The sequence below is a fragment of the Nelusetta ayraudi genome, unplaced genomic scaffold, assembly GCF_046127955.1.
Source record: "Nelusetta ayraudi isolate G7.1 ecotype Tasmania unplaced genomic scaffold, CSIRO-AGI_Nayr_v1 ptg000042l, whole genome shotgun sequence".
Lineage (NCBI taxonomy): Eukaryota > Metazoa > Chordata > Actinopteri > Tetraodontiformes > Monacanthidae > Nelusetta > Nelusetta ayraudi.
In genome coordinates this window covers 9333854-9352987 of record NW_027466092.1, presented here as the reverse complement: position 1 = coordinate 9352987, position 19134 = coordinate 9333854, and the positions used below count along the sequence as shown (strand labels likewise).

The following is a 19134-nucleotide window of genomic DNA, read 5'->3' as shown; positions in this document are numbered from 1 at the left end:
GACTCAGGAGTCTGTCATCTAGTGTACAGTCAACTGGTCAAAAAATGCTGTAATAAATGTAGATCATAATGACATGTTGTTGCGATATATAGACTAAATAATTAAAGTCGCCCAAAGAAGACGACCAAATTAAAAACTCCTTTTTGCACATTTGTGCGTAATTTAATCAGGCTGTCAGCAGAGCTTGCCTTTTACACAAACATTTTGTCTCCAATATTGCTGTAGTGTTTACATTACAAACGCAACAGCTTCAAAATTAAATTACTGTTGGAACACATAATTAAGAGCTGACAGCATTTCTGGCTAAAAATGGAGCTTAAGCCTCACTAAAATGGCTGATTCAGCCGCAAAATTTCATTCAAACAATTAGTATGAGGAAGCCAGAAAAGATAAGACCTACTTTTTTCTGTGCAGGGTCTCACAGTGTATGTTTCAACACACAGATAAGCTCTAAAACTAAATGTGGTTCAAATGACTTTCCATTTGGAATGGCTACTGATGATCACGAGCGAATATTGGCACAGGACTCGGGACAATAAGCGAGTATGGCCATAGAAAATTATTTCAGATGCACACAGCAATAAAATAAACAATACTGTGGGCCCCATCTGTGTCATTTTCTCTGCTTAAAATGTGCTTATGGCAAACTAGCTCTGTGAGTAATTTGAAAGTGCGTCAACATGGTCACCAGTTATGTGGATGTTTTGTTTTTTTCATTCCATTATCTATCTGTATTTCTCAGATTACTTCTTCTTCTTCTTTGGGGCTAAAGCATAAAAAAAAAAAAAAACATAAAAGCCATCAGCCAAATTCACGCTGGGCGATGCACATAGTCTGGAGGCAATGTGGCCATAAAGTGCAGAGGGGCAGTGGGAGACTGAGAATGAGAAACAGGAGGGGCAATACAGACTCAAAGATTCAAATCAATAGAACCATGGAAGACAGCCACAGGATATTTATGGCCCATGAGTGACCACAGCAAAGCAAGTTCATAAAACCTGTTTTTCAACACTCGAGCCAAAAGACAGCGTGGCTGTAAAGTGTTGGTATAGCTGCTGGAGACTTGAAGGGCGAGGGATGAAGACTCACCTCCACCTCCCCAAAAGGACTGCTTTACGTGAAGATGCAACAATGACGGGAAAAACACATCAACCTCAAAGATTACAGTGCGGAAAAGAAATTCACTACATGTGAAAATACTAATAATTGCAAAACTTCAAACAAAAAAAAAAATTTAATTCCAAAGCTAATCACCTCCACCATATTTTGAGTTTCAGCACCACGGACAGCGTCTCACCTACACGCCAGCGAATGACAAATTTAGTTTCTTTTTTTCACCATTTTAAATCACAGAACCCCACTTGTTTCGCTGCAGGGTATCTCTACTTAAATTGCACAAGCTCAGGTAATGTGCAAAAAAAAAAAAAAAAAAAAGGTTGCCTCGGGCTGCCAGCCATATTGCCACTCTCTTGGCATGCATTTAAAATGGGTAAAAGATAAGAAATTTGGCCAATAAAAATGCAGCAATAGATTTTAAGTTCAGGACTGTTCCGAAACATGTTCTGGTAAATCCCCGTCCTGAGCAAGCAACCACTGCGAAGCACAGATTCTAGACCTGAATATTACATGATGCTTAGGAACGTGTACAACACTTGTATGAATACAAAAAGGAAAAAAGGCGATTGGTCTGATTGTAATTGCATTAAAATGAAAAAAATATGTATTTTTCGAACAAAGGGTGTATTTTTCGAACAACGCTTGTCATAGCACGTTTTAGCCGCAAATATGACCTAACTGATGGCACTGTCAAGCCTTAATTAAAATATCATAATACTTCAGTGACAATTGGTAGCAATTCAACAAGACTAACACATGTTCAAAAAGCAGAAGTATTTTAAAAGTGCAGTTGGGCTTCAATCAAACAACTGAACTTTGAACTTTTATTATGTGTAAAAAATAAAAAGGTTTCATCATTTGCCGACACAGGGACTTGCGTGTGGACCCAAAGGATGATGAGTAGACGTGAGCAAATGGTGAGTATACTGCAGTTTCTACTTCTCTACATTCTGCTTCTCTACAAGATGAAAAAAAAAAAACAGCCTTTTTCCTGAACAGCTCATTGTTCACAACCACGCAAGACTTGTTTCTGCAGTGAAGTCTATAATGATCGGTCCTTCTGACAATATACAGTTGAGGGTGTAAGATGCCCTGAAATGGTCTTGCACGCCGTCACCCCTTTCATGAAAACATTAACCCACTTTTCAAACTCCTCCTTTTCCAAAATCGCCTTTCCAATCCATGCGGCCGTTCAAGGAGCCATTTCTCCACCGCTCCTCCCTCACCTCCTGTCTGACTCTTCACTACGCTCATCCTCTTTCATTTTCCTTCACCCCCGCCTCAAAATCCTCCCTAATATCAGGCTTCAACTGTCACTTTTTGGGGCCGGCCATGCAGCCGCGCTCTTCCCTCTCTCTTTTCCACTTTGCGTTTCTGTCTCCTGCTTCACTCCCCTCTGCCCTCGCTCACCCTCCGCGCTGTCAGCAGTAAATGGAAGCATAATGAGCTTGTTGTCTACGAAACGATAAGGAGGGGCCGTGCCTAATGATCAAGCGCTGCATAACTTGAGCAGCTGGACAAGGCTGGCACGTCCATGCCAGTGCACAAACAAGGAGTGACAACAAACACAAGCCCACAGGAAGATTAACGTACGAGTGTCCACAGAATCAACACAAATGCTTCCAAATCCCCTCTCAGGGTTGACGCTCAGCGACTTGGACGCCTGCTTTACATCCTCACATTGTCCGTCCCCTTCACGCTGAGTCTCTCTTCTCTCCCCTCGTCTCTCTCACTATTTTACTCCTCCCTTTTTGCCCTTAAAAAAAAAAAAAAAGGCAGTCAAAGGAATTCACTTTCTCCATAAGTAGCAGCGGCCGTGTGCATATCTTCTGGAAGTGTTTTAGTCCGTTCCTTATTTATTTAGCGGGAGGTTGTGTGCCATGCGTGACCGATTAAGATTTGGCTGAAGTTTTGCGACGACACCCACACTGCAGCATTTGACACAGCCGGAGGGAGCAAAGAACTGCAGAGAGAGCCAGAGAGAGAGAGAGAGGAGAGAGAGGGAGGGAGAAGAAGAGAGAGAGAGAGAGAGAGAGAGAGAGAGAGAGAGAGAAAGAGAGCGACAAGGAGAGAGAGAGAGAGGGAGAGAGAGAGAGAGAGAGAGAGAGAGACAGAGAGAGAGAGAGAGGGAGAAAGAGAGAGAGAGAGGGAGAAAGAGAGAGAGAGAGAGACAAGGAGAGAGAGAGCGACAAGGAGAGAGAGAGCGACAAGGAGAGAGAGGGAGAAGGAGAAGGAGAGAGAGAGGAGGCAGGGGAGAGGGAGATGAAAAGACAGGCACAACATGTGAGGAGGCGGGGCGGCCCTGTGTTTTCTTTGTTCGCATTTGTGCACGTCTGCACCTCGTGTCAAAGCACTTGAATTCAGTCTGAGTGCGGGTGTGTACAGTGCTTGCGTCCGTGCCCTCATTTGCAAGCCACGGATGCGGCGAACACCGTTACGCAACCTCGTCGCAGCGCTGTGCGCACGCACGCACGCACGCCTGAGAACGTATGTTGCCATTTGCATATGTGCCACTTTACTTCTCGGCGTGGCGGTTTTAACCCGTTGGCCGCCGAGAGTGTCGAGCGAGAGACGCGTTGGGATTAACTTGGAGGAAAACGGCATCTTTTTTTTTTTTTTTAGCTCCTCAGTAACCTCATGCTAATCAGCTTAAAACATATCTGGGAGCTTCAGACTTGCATTGATGACAATGTAAGCGATGACCTTTTCAAACTTTTGGAAAGCAATTAGAACTGATAAGTCGAAGCTGGCTGACTGCTAATGATGTCACCACAAGGCTGCGGCTGACCATAATAACGCCGCCGCCCCGGGCGCGACCCCAAGAAGAGGCGGAAAATAAAGAGAATTCAAAATCCATGGCGTCTGACTGCCGTTGTGGCCGTCAGAGAGGCACCACACCATACGCTGAACATCCGAAGAATGGAGCTCGCCACCCAATAATTGTGCTCTCATGAGATGGCGCTCATTATGTCATTAAAATAATTCCTTTTGAAAAGCGGGCGTGTCAGAGAGGCAGAAGAAAAGGAGGCCGGACGAGACGTAAAAATAATTATAACGACAATAGGATCAGTGACATTTGGAAGATAAATGTCAGTGATATGAAGACAGAGAGAAGAGTGGCATGGAGTGAGGAAAGTGAAGAAGGCGAATAAAGTTGATATCAAATGGACCCTATCATAGCCACTTCCAGGTGTGATAAATTCATTTTAGTGGTCTACTTTGACCAATAAACAGGCAAGTGTTTGTCTCACTCAGCCTGCAGAGGCTGTTTTGGTTCTCTTCCCTCTTCTGCTACCTGCTGATAGCTCACTGTGATAGCAGATCTCATGCAGTGAAGCCTTGCCCCACAACTCCAACCTCCAAGATGGAGGCCCATTCATTCCAATGACCTTGCTCACCCACCGCATACACCAAAAAAAGTTTTTGACTGCCGACGATGATTAACCCCATAGAGCATGTGCAGTAGTGTCACCTGGCATCATGCCTCTGTAACTCACGTGATCTATTTGGCCAATCAGAACGATTCTGGAGAACGTCCCTGACAGACGCGTCAGGACGCAGCCAATCAGAACGAGCTGAGACAGAGCAGCACATACGGCATTGTGACGTCTCGCTGGGAATAAACACTTTTCTGGTGAGTACCGCCATATTGTAAATCCGGTATCCAGTTCTTATAATCATCCATGCCTTTCCCACATTAAAAAAAAAAGTTTGTAGAGGCATTTCTACACAATCAGCTTGTTTTGTGACATAGCAAGTCAAGCAAAATCCAAAAGGATCTTTTTAGCGCGTGAACATGGAGAAAGCCAGCACATTTAGGAATGTGCAAGTTGTCATTTTTCATACTCGTTGCGTTAGTTGGCTTGCTAGTAACGCAAAAAGACATGTCAAAGAGCTGAAAAAGTCTGTTTTTTTTATTAATGTTCCCAGTGGGAGAAGCACTAAACAGGGAAATGTGCTGATGGCAGAGAATTTTTATCACAAGCTTCTTTAAAAAAAAAAGTTAAAGGACGTAGCGAGTGAGAGAAAGTGTAGGAGAAAAATGGCAACTCCTTTCAGTCTTCTCACAGCTGACTAGGATATTCACTGGGCCCTCCTAATTGGTGCAGACCGTCGTCTTGTTTTACTGGGAGAATCAACGCTTTCTAACATACAGCCATGATTTGCCTCCTCTGTAAATTCTGCATCTCTAGGTTTTCCTTTGTGTGACTTTTTATACACTGCATGAAAAGAGGAGGATTTAAAAAGGAAAAAAACACTTTAAAAACGTCTTGCTTATCTCTTCAGTTCATCCTCTGGGGTGCAAAGCTGGCAGCATGCAGGACAGTTTTTGCACCACATTAGAGCCATTTAGTCACACTGGACTGGTCATTAAAATGCTAAATGAGGAGTAATGTGGGACGAGCGGTGGCAAAAATGGAGAGGATGGCAAACCAAAATGAAGCTGCCGATTTCAATTTAAGCTCAAATGCAATTTAAAAGCTGTCACACATTTAATCCAATTTTCAAAAAATGTAAAATATGGCCTGGCCCTCTTGACTGCCAAGTTCACTGTCAAAGTGGGGGTCATGCGTGCGTTCAAATTGGGTTTTCTGCCAACAATGCAGCAAAAAAAGGCTCGCCGCCATTGGCTTCAAAAGACAAAAGTTCAAATCAAGTGCAAGCACACATCAGCACCAATAGTTGGAATCAATGCAATGGATTGGTTTTGACATGAATGTGTAATCTGATGAATTTAAAAAAAACAAAAAACAACAACTAATTAAAACAGTCCCACAGATATCATCTACTTAATTATAGAAATGCACTGCCGTGCTATGAACAATCAACTCACTCATAATTATTCTGTCCATTTTTGTTTTTCACATTTATTATGCGAGCGCTAATGTAATTGCCATGTCCGAGTCATTTATAACACGTAAGCACAATTGACTTTATTATTTCTAGGCTTACATTATCCAAAGTTGATTCATTGCATTTCAAAATAACCACGTTAGAACGCCGTTTCAAACTTAGTGAGAAAAGTAAAAAATAAGAAAATATAGAAGACAAGAAAAGAAGAAAAAACAGAAGGCAAAGCTCCTGGTTATTTAGCAAGAGGAAAAGGATTAAGTTGCCAAAGGATCAATATTTCAACACCAATATGATTTTTCTGACATTACATTTATATTATATTAAGGTCTTGGTGCCCTTCATGCAAATCCAATGCAGGCTGTGGACTACCAAGCTACAATGGGTAAACCCCACCTAAGGAAATGTGTGTGTATCAAGTTAGCCAAAAATTAACCAATAGAAGAGCAAGGTTTGCTGTTCACTTGTGATTGTGGTTTTCTCTCATCGTCTCCTTCATTGATTGTTGTTGCAGCGCCACCACAGGTGAGGAGGGCAATGCTTTTTTTTTTTCAAAATATTTGTTTGACAGAGGGCAGAGTGAAGCAAACCGAGGCTGCATGTCTATTCAGAGTGAAGACGACCTTAACGTTAAAACCCACAAGTGTGACTGGTAGGTTCAGGCAGTGACCCAGACCTGAGCGTTCGTTAACAGCCGCAGCTATTATATTCCTCCCAAACACACGGCCGCTTTTGCTGGAGCGAGATGTCAAAGAGTCTGCATTGAAATGCGAGTATCAGAATAAAAACCTTTTTCCACGTGAAGCACTCAGATTGTTTTGTTGTTGGCAGCGCTCGCCCACGCACCCTCTTTAGCTTGCTACCATAACCACTTGACTCGTGATTGCCTTTAGAGCCATTTTAGCTTTCAATTTTGTCATTTTGTGGGCAATTTAGAGAACGTTACCCAAAATCATTTGTGTCTCTTGGTTGGAGGCAGTGGAAGGGGGACTGGTTGAGGCTTTTTAGGTGCTCTCTTGGTAGGTGATGTTTTAATTGTCTGTTTCGGGTCTCACATGCATAAATAAACAGCGTGTGTTCTTTTAATACTCCATGGCTTGGACACAGTGCAATGAATGCCATCCATGACTATTTGTGCTGTCATTGCTGTGGACCATGGCACTTATTATGGCTCTAGCGCCGTCCCAGTGCTCTCTGAGAAAATTGCCTCCTCTTTTCCCAAAATTCATTCTTCCACTTCTCCCTTGGCTTTAATTTCAAGAAGGACCCAGTTTCCTCCCCAGCTGGTGGAAAGAATCAATACCCCTTCTGTTTTCTGCTTACTTCCTTGTCTCACTACCTGCATTCTGAACGCCTCACTTGGTTTCCGTCTCGGTGTCGTCCTCTCAAGTAACAGCAGCTTTGCCTCCTTTGACTTTGTGCTCCACTGGCTGGAGTTTTCTCACCCTCCACCCGCTTCCTTCACCTTCGCTCTGCTAACCCTGACTAAAATTCCCACTGTAACATCCTGTCTAGGGGGATTTTACGCGCAAGGAGGGAAGCACAGCCCCATTTCAATAAGGCTTTTTACAACCTGGACTTGAATACAGAGAGTCGTGCAGGGCGTGCACACAGAGAGATTCAACAGCAAGAGGATTCAAACCAAGGAGGCTCAAAATAGCTCCATCAAATCAGAGGCGCCCAACTCCTTTATGCATCCAGTATTACAAAGAAACTACAACTCGCATGTGCTTTCTTTACATAATAGAAACACTGCAGTAATGCAAACCAGAAAGCAGAGGGGAAACATTGATAGAACAAATTTGATTTGACATATTTATCGCAAAGAGTTTAGGGTAAAACAAAAATATATTATTGAAAATATTAAAGGGATGGTTCAGGCAATTTGAACAATGTCCATAATATCCACGGCTATACAGTATGAATAGGTACATTCCCTTTAATTATCAGTGCAGCTACTTTAAGCTTACTTTTGATTTGAGATGTGTGCTGCTCAGCAAACCAAACATTACCAGTCTCCCTCCCTCAAAACTCATCAAATACACAGTAAGGATATGTCTAAGACAGCAGCAGATGCAAATGAGAACAAATAAATAAAAAAAGAAATTTGGCCAGATGGAAGACAAAGAGAAAAGAAAAGCATGTGGTGCATGTAAGAAGTCAACACAGACAAAGGCAGACAGAAACCATTACGCAGAACATAAATTCATTTATAAAGAGAGAAGAATGAGCACACGGGGGAAACAGGCGGATGATTTTTCATCTTTCCCAATTTCAAACACCGCTTTTTTCCTTTTGAATGGTAAAAATGTGCTTTCAGGGCAAGAAGTGCTTGTGTTCCGAGGTGAAAATGGAGCCACACAGAGACACACATAAAGGCGAAGTGTTTAAGCGATCACAATAATGTTTACAGCAAAGTGACCCCCCCCTTAGGGACCACTGTCAGCATCAGTTGCCGAGACATCCTGCGCGCAAGTGTGAGGCCGTGTGAGAGAGAGTGAACACGTGTGTGATGACTGGTCTGACTGAGAGAGCGTGTCATCTCTTCACTTGCCATCACAGGGATGATTGACAGCAGAACTAATTCCCCATTTAACACCCTCGGTGGATTGACGAGCACATGCGTACACACTAGCAGAGCTCACAACGGGCTGCGGCACTTTAGCATAGATGGAGACTGAGAAGACAACTTTGATTGGCCAAGACGCTCAAACTTAAAAACAGGCAGACAGGTGCCGTTAATTTATTATAATTGTCTGGCTGCAGACGTGCTGTCGCTTAAAGATGCTTTTTACATTTACAGGACAAGCGCGTAATGACACATTGCCTCTGTGACTGCAGATCAGGGCTCTCAGCATGATGTGACACGCATGGTTAAAAAGAGGAGAAGTAATCATTGTTATGATCTAAACGATAGGATTCCACTCTATCTGGGTTCATTCATTATGGTGCACCTAGGAAGAAATAGTCTTAATGATATGGAAATTGTTTACTCAAAACAACCTTTATAACTAATGTTCCGTTTCCATAATTTAAAACTTTAGAATTAATCTGATCCTAAAACCTTTCAGATGCACCAGCCGAAGTTTATAATAGGGCAATCAGTGATTTCTGAAAAATGATCAAAGAAAATGAGTGCAGCTTACCTCAGGGTCAATGAGAATTGTGCATTTAATCCTTTTCTTATTTTAAAGGGGGTGGGGGGGAATAGCTCCTAATTATTTATTCATTTAAATCTCAAATTGAGGGCAAATGAATGGTGAATGAGTGAGAAAAAGTGAAGCACATTATTAAAAGCAGTCAGTTTGACAGAAATAATAATTTCAAAAATATATTAGACTTGAACCAGGGGAGAAAAGAGACTGACACCTCTAATGATAGGCAAGAAAACCTCACTTACCATTAAGAAATAAACCCATTTGACATTTTGGTCATGTTCAGGCTTAGATGCAATATTCAGCATTAACCTAAAAACAGTGCTATGAAGTAGTCCATTGCTCAGGGGATTGTGGTCAAACACACACAAGAACACAAAGGAAACGCTTGACATTAACGGTTAACTTCTTCCAGTTCTCTAAAACCATTAATGACATATGGGGCTTTCTTTCAAAACATCCTGCAAGGTACAAGGTAGAAGGTCACACGCAACAAAAAATAACTTTTAACTTCACGGCCCGCCAAGCAGAAAGAGGAATTTACCTTTAATGCTGTCTGATAAAACAATTATAAAAAATAAAGAAATGTATTTTGCTGGGGCTTTACTGATGATTTGATCCTGAAGTCACCTGCGTTCTACAGGATGAGTTTTTCAGCCTTCCAGTCTGATGCAATTTACTTTTTGATTGCAGGAGCCAGAGTGACAACCTGGCCAGTGGCATGATGATGTAGCTTGTGGTTAAACGGGGATTTGTGTGTCTGCACCAGGCTTTCCGACCACTGGACTCAACCAAATCAGAACATAGTACCTTTATCTAAGGCCTTGTTCACATGGAGACAAAAAATGATCAATGTTATTTCAAACACGTCATATGAAGAAATGCATGAACACTGGTTTAAAAACCAGGGCTGCCATTGCGCCTGTTCTTTGGGGATGAATCAACTGTAAATAATAAAAAATAAAATAAAAAAGATCCATAATAATTTGTGGATATTCCTAAACTCATGGACCAGCCGTAAAGGTGAGTTCAGACCAAAAGTGGCAATCACAATGCTGAGTTTCAGGGAGAAGACAAAGAAACTCTGGGTTTGTTGAGTAAAACCAGCCGACAATCAGGTTGGTTTCACACAGTCGATTACCGCAGCAACAAACACTGAGTCAAAGTTACCTCTCTTAGTGAAACAGACTGGAGCTACTCCCGTTTCTCAGGTTTGACTCAACTGAGTACATGAAGCGGAAAACACATAGTTCCCACATTTTCTTGGAAACAAATGCAGGATTTCCAGAAAGCCCGCTTTGACAAACAAGCCCCCGGCCTTCAATGTCAATTCTTTACGCACAAACACATCCTACAACCTGAATTATTTGTTAAAGCAGCACAAAGAGGCTGTCAGCGATGCTGCCTCCAGCCTGTCTGGAGGTTAAACTGATAAATACAGCATGAAAAATAAACTATAGATGCCTCTGCTCCACTGACATTAACGTCCCCATCAAACACTCACCTTGCTTGTCTTCCCTCTCACACACGCTCAGACAAATGTTGGGCTAATCAGGGTGATATTTGCATTACCCACCGGCATCTAATGAGCACTTGCATGCATACCAAAACACCAAAGTGCTCAGTGATGTGTCAGACATACTTTATTATGCTTGAAGCAAAGTTTACACCGGAGAGAAGCGGCAGAGTTCATGATTAAAAAAAGTTCTGCTACGTCGGATCAGTGACTTTTGTCGTGAATTGACAGCTGCTACCTCGGTCAAAGCCATTATGATCTAATAGCGAAGGGTGCAGCCACTGAGATGTAAAATGGTGAGTGCACCAAGATTGCAAAAAGGCCAAGATTGCAAAAAGGCCAAGATTGCAAAAAGAGGCAAAACGTGCACAGTGAAGCACTGTGCAAAAAGAAAAGTTTCTTCTATAAAACACTTGTTCCACCAAATCCACAAGTTTGCGCAAGAAGTTAAAGACAAGTGCTTTTACAGGAGATAGCAAACAGAGGGCTAAATATGGGGGGGGGGTTATATATAATTAATCAAGCAAGGTCATCCCACTTGAAACTGATGAAAACTAAAGAGTGGAAATGATATCATGTTGTTCTATTGGTTCATTAAATCACTTTTTCTAACTATCTAAAATGATATATTACTTTTGGCTCTTATGGGTGAATCCTTGTCTCTTGCCATTGCACATTGTATTGGACTGAACACCCTTGGTGTCAGGACAATAAAGTCTATTCCGATGACAAAAACGGAGCTAAAAGCTTCTATGTTCGAAGTAAGAGGGACATCATAGCTTGTTGGGTACATCACAAAACATTTCACTCCCTGACTTTACGTCTTTCAATAGACCATTTACAGTCAAAGGGACGAGATACAGCCATTACAAAGGCTAGTAAAAATATTGGCTATTCAGTGGTGCAACTGAAAGAAGTAATATCATTTCTGGAGGCTTAGAACGCTGACCGATGAGTTCTGCAAATGTCAGCCAACAGCAAATAGGCCAGCTTTCATCTATGAAATTTGAGGCGTTATTCAGCAGCACTCCGTAATAGACTGTGCATTTACAACTTTGCCAAAATTGATTTCAGCGATTATAAAAAGCCAGTTTCTTGCCTTGAAATAAGATGATTTCGAGCAAACAAAAATTCTGAAAACCTCTGAGCTTTCAACTTCAAATATCATTAATATTAAGAACGTTTTGTGCTTCATTATTATCATCATCAGCATCATCATTATTATTATTAATATTATTATCATTATTCTAGTATTAATAATGATAGTAATAGTATTACTCAGCAGATGGGTACATGAGTAAAAAAACAAACTAGAAGGCCAATCACCGAGTGGACACTGGTAGTGAGATGCATGCATGGTAAGTAATAACAACAAAAAAACTAATGGAGCTTGGCTTTAGTGTTCTGGCAGAATTAAATTCTCAACCATCCTTCCTCCTAAAACAAAAACAAAGAAAAGGCGTGGCAGCCAAACAATCCCATTCCGTTGTGCTGCTGAGAGCCAGAAGAGATAAACAGCACAATTGACAAACAAGCACACCGAAATCAGTTTTTCGTACAGCGCACAACAACAGTGCACAGCTTGGCCAAGGCGTTCTGACGGCGTCTGCGAGTTCCTTAGTAGGTGGAGCTCCACATCCACCCTGAGCTCGAGCTCGCTCTGCCAAGAAGGAGCTGAAGCAACTTCCTGCAGCTGCCGGTGTTGCCAGGCAACTTTGTTCTCTGGGACATTCTAAGAGGAGACTGTTGCCAGCCGCAAGTTCAAAGACTGAGCCAGTCCTCCTAAAGAATCAGATTGGGGGGCGGGGGGGCGGCGGCGGCGGCGGCGGCGGCGTTGATAATGGCAGACGATGGACGATAAAGCGCAGACTTTGAGATGAAGAGGGACGGAGCGGCAGCACCACGACTGTCATTATGGCCAGATAAGAGGAGAGAAATAGCAGGTGTGTGTGTGTGAGGAGCAGTAAAGTCTGTGGCAAGGATGGAAGGGCTGCATCACACCCTGCACCTTTCTCTTGGTTTTGGTGGTGAAGAGAGACTGTTGGTGGACACGGTGTGTAAGAGCGGAAATCAGGAGACTGCACGCGTGCACTTACATGGCCTCGTTATTACTTTGCAATGAGCAGTAGATTAAAATGAAAGGAGCCTAATAACGATGCAAATTGGAGAGGGGCCACCTACGTGCGAGTGGTTGGAGTCTTCATGAGAACAGTAAGCTAGGAGGAAACTGGCCCTGCGAGGCACCGCCCCCCGCCGTTACTCTGCGCAACAACGTCTGTTTTACGTCTGAACAAGTGTTGCGCACCGTCTCCAACCACCGGCTCCCGCCCACCCCACCACCACACCAAAAATAGACGAACGAACGGCGCGCGCCGTTAATGACTTCCGACGACGCGACAGAGTGGAGCCGTCGGTGTCGGTCGGAGTCGGGGCTCGGCCCTGGAGCCGCGACGCCTCGGCTGTGTGGTGACTGGCACTCGCAACACAGCGAGGGGGGGCGAGGGGTGGCGGGGAGCTTGGAACAACATGAACGGGAGCTGCGGCGGAGAGAAAGCGAGACCCCTGGTGATTCTCTGCGCACGCTGCACACAGGTGGGATCCTTCAGATGTTCGCGCGACTCGTGCGTTCATGGCGGCGCGGCGCTCGGGGGGGACTGGAGGCTTGCTCATTAAGCTGCGTTTATTGCGGGGGTTTTTTTGTTTTGTTTTTATAATTCTTTTTTTAGCAACACTGTCCGCGCTTTTATTCACCCATTAGCTGATGACAAGCCATCAAGGCGGCTGTGAGATGGTCTCAGGGGGCTCGGAGAGACATGGGGGAGGCATGAAGGGCTACTTCTCACAGTACTCTTGTGCTTGAGCAGAAGACGCAGTCTGATAAAGAAAGAAAACACACGTTTGCGCACACACACACACACACACACACACACACACACACACACACACACACACACACACACACACACACACACACACACACACACACACACACACACACACACACACACACACACACACACACTTTCTGAAGAGTGGAGCTTCCCTGATTTCTAGGGGATTTCTTCTCACTGTTGTGAGGGGGAAAAATCCTCATAACCTTAAACTTTTAAGTATATGTTTTGGATGGGTGCGATAGAATGTCCCAGTCCTGGGTTTCATGCCCAGCCTGGTCACACTGGCACTCCTTGAGTGCCCTTGTTACCAGTCCCCAGGCCCAGACCAATGCAAGGGTTGTGCCGAATTTGGAACAGGAGAAAGGATCTGCTTTGCTTTTGCAAAGTCAATGCGTTTTCATGTTTGTAGTCCTCACTTAATGTAATCATTTATCAGACCTTTCTGTTAGATTCCATTGAAAAGTGGAAAAAAAAAAAACATATGAAACCTCTGCTGCCTAAAGTTATTTTGTGGTGAACGTAGGCAGCTAGCTTGCAATTAGCCTTCAGCTAGCGCTCTTGTTGACAACAAAACATGGTGTGGTAACCAAATAGCATTCCTCACAATCCTTAACGGACAATGAAAGCGGAAATATCCAGTGAAGGACCGTGAGCATTGAGGCTCTTTGCTCATCTGCAATGGCATTTTCTGAGCCTGTGCTGCACAAACATCCTCCAGGCTTGGAATGTTTGTATACAACAAAGGGGTCTACAGCAGCGGTATCAGTTGAGACAAACGCTGCATCACAGTGACGGCGATGCCCTTGCACAGTCCCGGGAGGTCCCGTCGAAAAAAGCTCAGCCCTCCTGAGCCCACCCCACTCTTATCAGCAATCACTAATGTACCATCACTCCTGCAGTTGTGACGTCACTCTTTGGTTTCAAATGAGCGTGTGGGCAGAAGCTCGGCAGCGCTACTGCTAAACACACAGCAGACGCGATTTGTTACTTTGAGAGGACGTGCAGGGCGAGGCAGGAATTTAATTACTAAGAAAAGAGAGGGAGAGGAAAATGAGACGCTGTCCCCGGTCACACCAAGGGTTTAATCTGGACTCTCTTTCCACAGCAACTTTCCCATCAGTATCAGCCAAGGTCATTTCTTTCTTCCGCAGATCGCTATCCTCCTTTCTCATTCCTCTGTCTTTCGCCCTCTTTGCTTCCATCCATTTCTCAACTGAGGCCATTACCTGAAAAGGCCATTACTTGAAATCTCCGCTGAGAGATGAGGCTTGACTTTTAAGTGATGCCGTCAGAGTGGAGACGGCGGCAAAAGAAAGACGGCTGCATAACCGTTCCTTTCCAACGGCCTAAAACGTGGCTTTTACGTGCCAGTAATTGTTTTGGCATTTTAAAGATGATGGGTGGCGCTTGTAGGTAAAAATCATAAAACCGCTGCCGACTAAATGCTTAAACTGTTCCTATTCATCACCGAGCCTTTATTTACTGTCAGAAGCGCTGAAATTCTACATGTATCGAGTCCAGTGGGGATTTCTCACTTTGTCTCGTGGGAGAAGGGATTCATATCATAGGTGAGGCCAATAATTTGGGAGTTGAGTCAGAGTTCCCTTCTCGAGACGAGTGCTCAAAAATCTGTCGCACAGCAAATTTACCACACAAAGGGAGAGAGAAGGAGAGAGAGTTGTCGATGAGCAACTTCTGCTCTCAAGGGAACAGACCGCTTTCACATTGAGCCACAGCAGCAACAAAGCACAAAAACGGAATTTCACAGCATGAACAAAATGGTCTGGTTAACCAGAAAATTCTTTTGCTTGTATCTCAAATTACTTGAAAACCTAAGCAGCATTTTCAATATTAGTCAAACGCACACCGAGTACAAAGAGGGATGGGGGAAGCTGTGAGCTGTTGTGAGGTTTTCCTTTCATCATCATCTTCTTCTTTAAAAAACGCACCTGTTTGGCGAGGTTGACGGCGTCGGCGTGAAGTCGGTCTCTCAGATGAGGGTCCAGCTGGAAAGCCGGCGCAATCTCCACGACCTTCAAAACAACAAGGTTTGTGAAATGAACCTCAAAGAAAACGGCAGCCATGGTAAACAACAATGGACTTTTTTTGTTGTTGTTGTTGTGGCTCAACTGAGCACAAACAGCTATATTAGTTCACTGACAGTGATAGCAGCATTTGGTAAGAGGCACAATTCAATTTGAACGTGTTGGCAGCTGGGATTTAATTAACCTCGAGGCCAGACATCTAATCATCACAAAAGCTGAATTTGTGTGAAGTTGTTTATTTGTTTTTTATTTTTTTATTTTAAGGACAGCCTTTTCTTTTTTATTGGTTATTAACTATCCTAAAATCAAACAAAACTAAAACAAAAAAATATGAAAGTCCTTCACGTGACCTTGTGATGTTTCGATTGCAACTGTGAACACAAGTTCAAACAATCTCTGCAAATTCAACACAGTGTTGCAATTTTATCCAATCTTCTCTGTAAATCTGACCGTCATCTCCCACGTCTCCCTTCCCTTCCCTGCCACCAGGTTTCTGAAATATGTTGATTTCTGTGTTTTGACCTTGAGCAGCAGAAGAGCCACTCCAGATGCTAGTCACAGGAGAGCAAGTGTTGGCATCTTGACCGTGAACGCAGAAATTCGCTCCAACAAATTTAATAGAAATAACACGTTAAAAAACAAAAACAAAAAAAAACAAATTAGCATAAGTTTCAAGCCGACGGGACTGTTGATTGGAGTCTTCCACTGTACAGGAATAATGAAACTTCAAAGGTGGATTCCATCAATTTTCAAAGCCATTTGTATTCAGATGTTTCATTTACCATCACAACTTGCCACTTCCCCAGCAAGTCATCACATTGATGAACTGTGTGTCACTCTGGCTTCAGTGAAGCAGATGGAGTGAATCATATTAGTGGTAGTCACATTTGGTCACTTGGTCTTTCAACAGCTGCAGGGTGCGAGCGGCCGGCCCCTGCAGAGGACTCGGTCGCTGGCTTTCCGTTCATCAGACAAGACCGCGCGTTCAAAAGAAATGATTGAATCCAGTTCAAACCTGAGTGACCTGTGCTTCATTCCCAAAAATAAAGGCAAAGAGATTTCATCAAATATCCTTTTGAAAAAAGGGCGGGGTGGAGGAGCGTGAGAGTGCGGGTAGGGGACACTTCCATGTATTAATATCACTTCCAAGACAGCAAAACTAAAAATATCCTATGGGCACTCTACCATCCCTAATCCGTTCCAACAAGCCACTATTCTTGTTTCTTGAATTCAAAAAGATCTTAGATTAAGGGCAAAGGAAGATTAAGCCTCGCAGAATCAAAGAGCAGTCTCTCTGGCGTGAACAGAGCTACTAATATGATTATCATCTATAATTTCATTAAAACGCAAAAGAAGAAAGTGGTGAAAACAGGCGGCCGGGGCTGCTCTGAGGTGACAATGTGTAATAAAATATTACACACGTTAATCAGTTTCTTCTGATGAGGGCCCTTTCACACTGAGCAGAAGTGAGATTGCAGATTTCAATCTCTTTTTGATGTGCTATTCAGACATTTCTTGTCATTTGAACATTGAGTAACGCCCTCACATCAATTCATTCCTTTAGAGTAGCAAAAGGAAGAGAAAAAAAAATGTGGTGAAAATGACGGACTAGGGGGATGAAAATCAATCCAAAGCTGTGTCGTCTAAAGTAAACTGCTTTCTGTTGATCTGGTGGAAAATGATGAGGCTGCTGTAGTTGTGGCCAAGGCTCCCATTTACACAGCATTAGCCCAGACTCATTTATTTTTGTGTATAAGCCTCTTATCTCCTGCTGCTCAGGACTCGGACACCCTGGGCCATCACAGACATAATGGTTATAATCAGCCCTTTAATGACCTTATTTGATAAAATTGCGCTTTCGTGGCATTTTTGAATGAATAAAAACAGAATTTCTAAAAAAAAAAAAAATTCTCAAAATTACGTTGTGTGTTCAGCAGCCCGGCTTACAGTTGTGATTTTTTGGAAGGGGTTGAGGATTCCTGTTGCACTGTGGCCACCCAACACTCGACTTATTTGCATAATACCGCAAAACTGGTGTGAAGATAATCTTAAATGCACCCTAAACATTGAGTTAGGTGAGATGAATTTTAAAAAGAGGATCTCACCTTCTGGTGTCTCCGCTGAATGGAGCAGTCTCTTTCATAGAGGTGGAGGACATTACCATATTTATCACCTGGGGAGAGAGACAATATAAAAAGAAAAGGGTTTCATTGAAGTTTAGGTCAAGAGGGAGCAGCTAGAAAGACTGCATGCGCAGTGGCAACATTTCAAAAAACCCAACCAAGCAACAGTCATGTGACTGCCTGGGGTGACTGAAGGCAGCGACAGCGTTATTTCAGCAGTGCATACCACCCCACTATGTTGTATGAGGTTTCTACTGTCTTTTAGCGCACAGGGTTCTACTTTGAAGCGGTCCCCTTATCCCAATCTGAGGCTTTCAGCTCTTGAACAAGCATTTTTTTTATAGTGTTACTGGCTTGCCAACTAATACACTAAGCAGGACTAACGAGAATTTGCGCATTTCTAGATGGCTCTTTAATTCATTTATTAAGTCTGGAATGGCCATAATAAAGCTCATTTAATTACTGAAAGGGCAACCTGAAAACTAAAGAAGCAGAGCGGAACAAAACTGCTGAAGGTGACAAAAACAAAGGAGTCGTAATTTGTCAAAGTCTTGTTAGATCAATATCCCAACATGCAGATTATTGATTCATTGTTTGCAGTTCCTTAACATTTAAGTCTCTATTTCATTGGGAGCGTTGGGTCGATACAATCATATGACACGAAAGAAGATAGAAGACAGAAAGGTAAATTAGAGAAAGACAGAATTAGAGGAAAAACTCACAATCCCTGTGAGCCCTGAAGACACTAATTAATCACAGCGGCCACACACACACACACACACACACACACACACACACACACACACACACACACACACACACACACACACACACACACACACACACACACACACACACACACACACACACACACACACAAGGATGCGAGGAAATCCTCAGAACACTCACACATTCTTAAACAACAATTTTCAAACAATTTCCAGTGTGAGTAAATTCTGCCCACTTGCACATGCATTCCTACACAGCATGCGTGCTAATTTGTCGCTCTCCAGTACATATCAGCACCGGAACCCTTCCAATAACGTCGGTGGCGAATTTAGATTTAATAGCATCAAATAACTGCTGAGGAAAACTCAATATAAACAGGGGTGGAAAAAATGAGAGCAAGTTTTCTTCTGTCCGTTAAGGTCATGTTGACGGCGGCGGCAGCGAGCAGGGGCAGAGCAAACCCTGGAGCCGTTGACCTGCTGGTGCGGTCAGCGCCGAGTCGTTCATGCAGGACTGTGGACTAAAGCTACTGGACTCTGGTGTGTTTGACAGGGGTGGGGTGTGTGTGTGTGGTGGGCGAGGGGGGAATAGGGGGAGTGAGGGCGCTCACAAGTGAACTCTGCAGCTTTTCATCACTGCTGTAAACGATGCCCACACCAGTCAGGAGAGACTTTTGCACTGTAGGTACTTTGATCATTTACGAGG

The 19134-nt window shown here is 43.4% G+C and overlaps 1 protein-coding gene across 1 annotated transcript in view; it reads right to left on the bottom strand.

Moving 5' to 3' along the window:
• Positions 1-19134, bottom strand: part of pcxb (pyruvate carboxylase b) — a 265842-nt gene that overhangs the window by 225467 nt on the left and 21241 nt on the right. The window contains exons 8-9 of the mRNA XM_076034155.1: positions 17683-17750; positions 15482-15565 (exon numbers count right to left, since the gene is read on the bottom strand). Coding sequence (XP_075890270.1) covers positions 15482-15565; positions 17683-17750 — 152 coding nt within the window. The remainder of the gene's footprint in view (positions 1-15481; positions 15566-17682; positions 17751-19134) is intronic.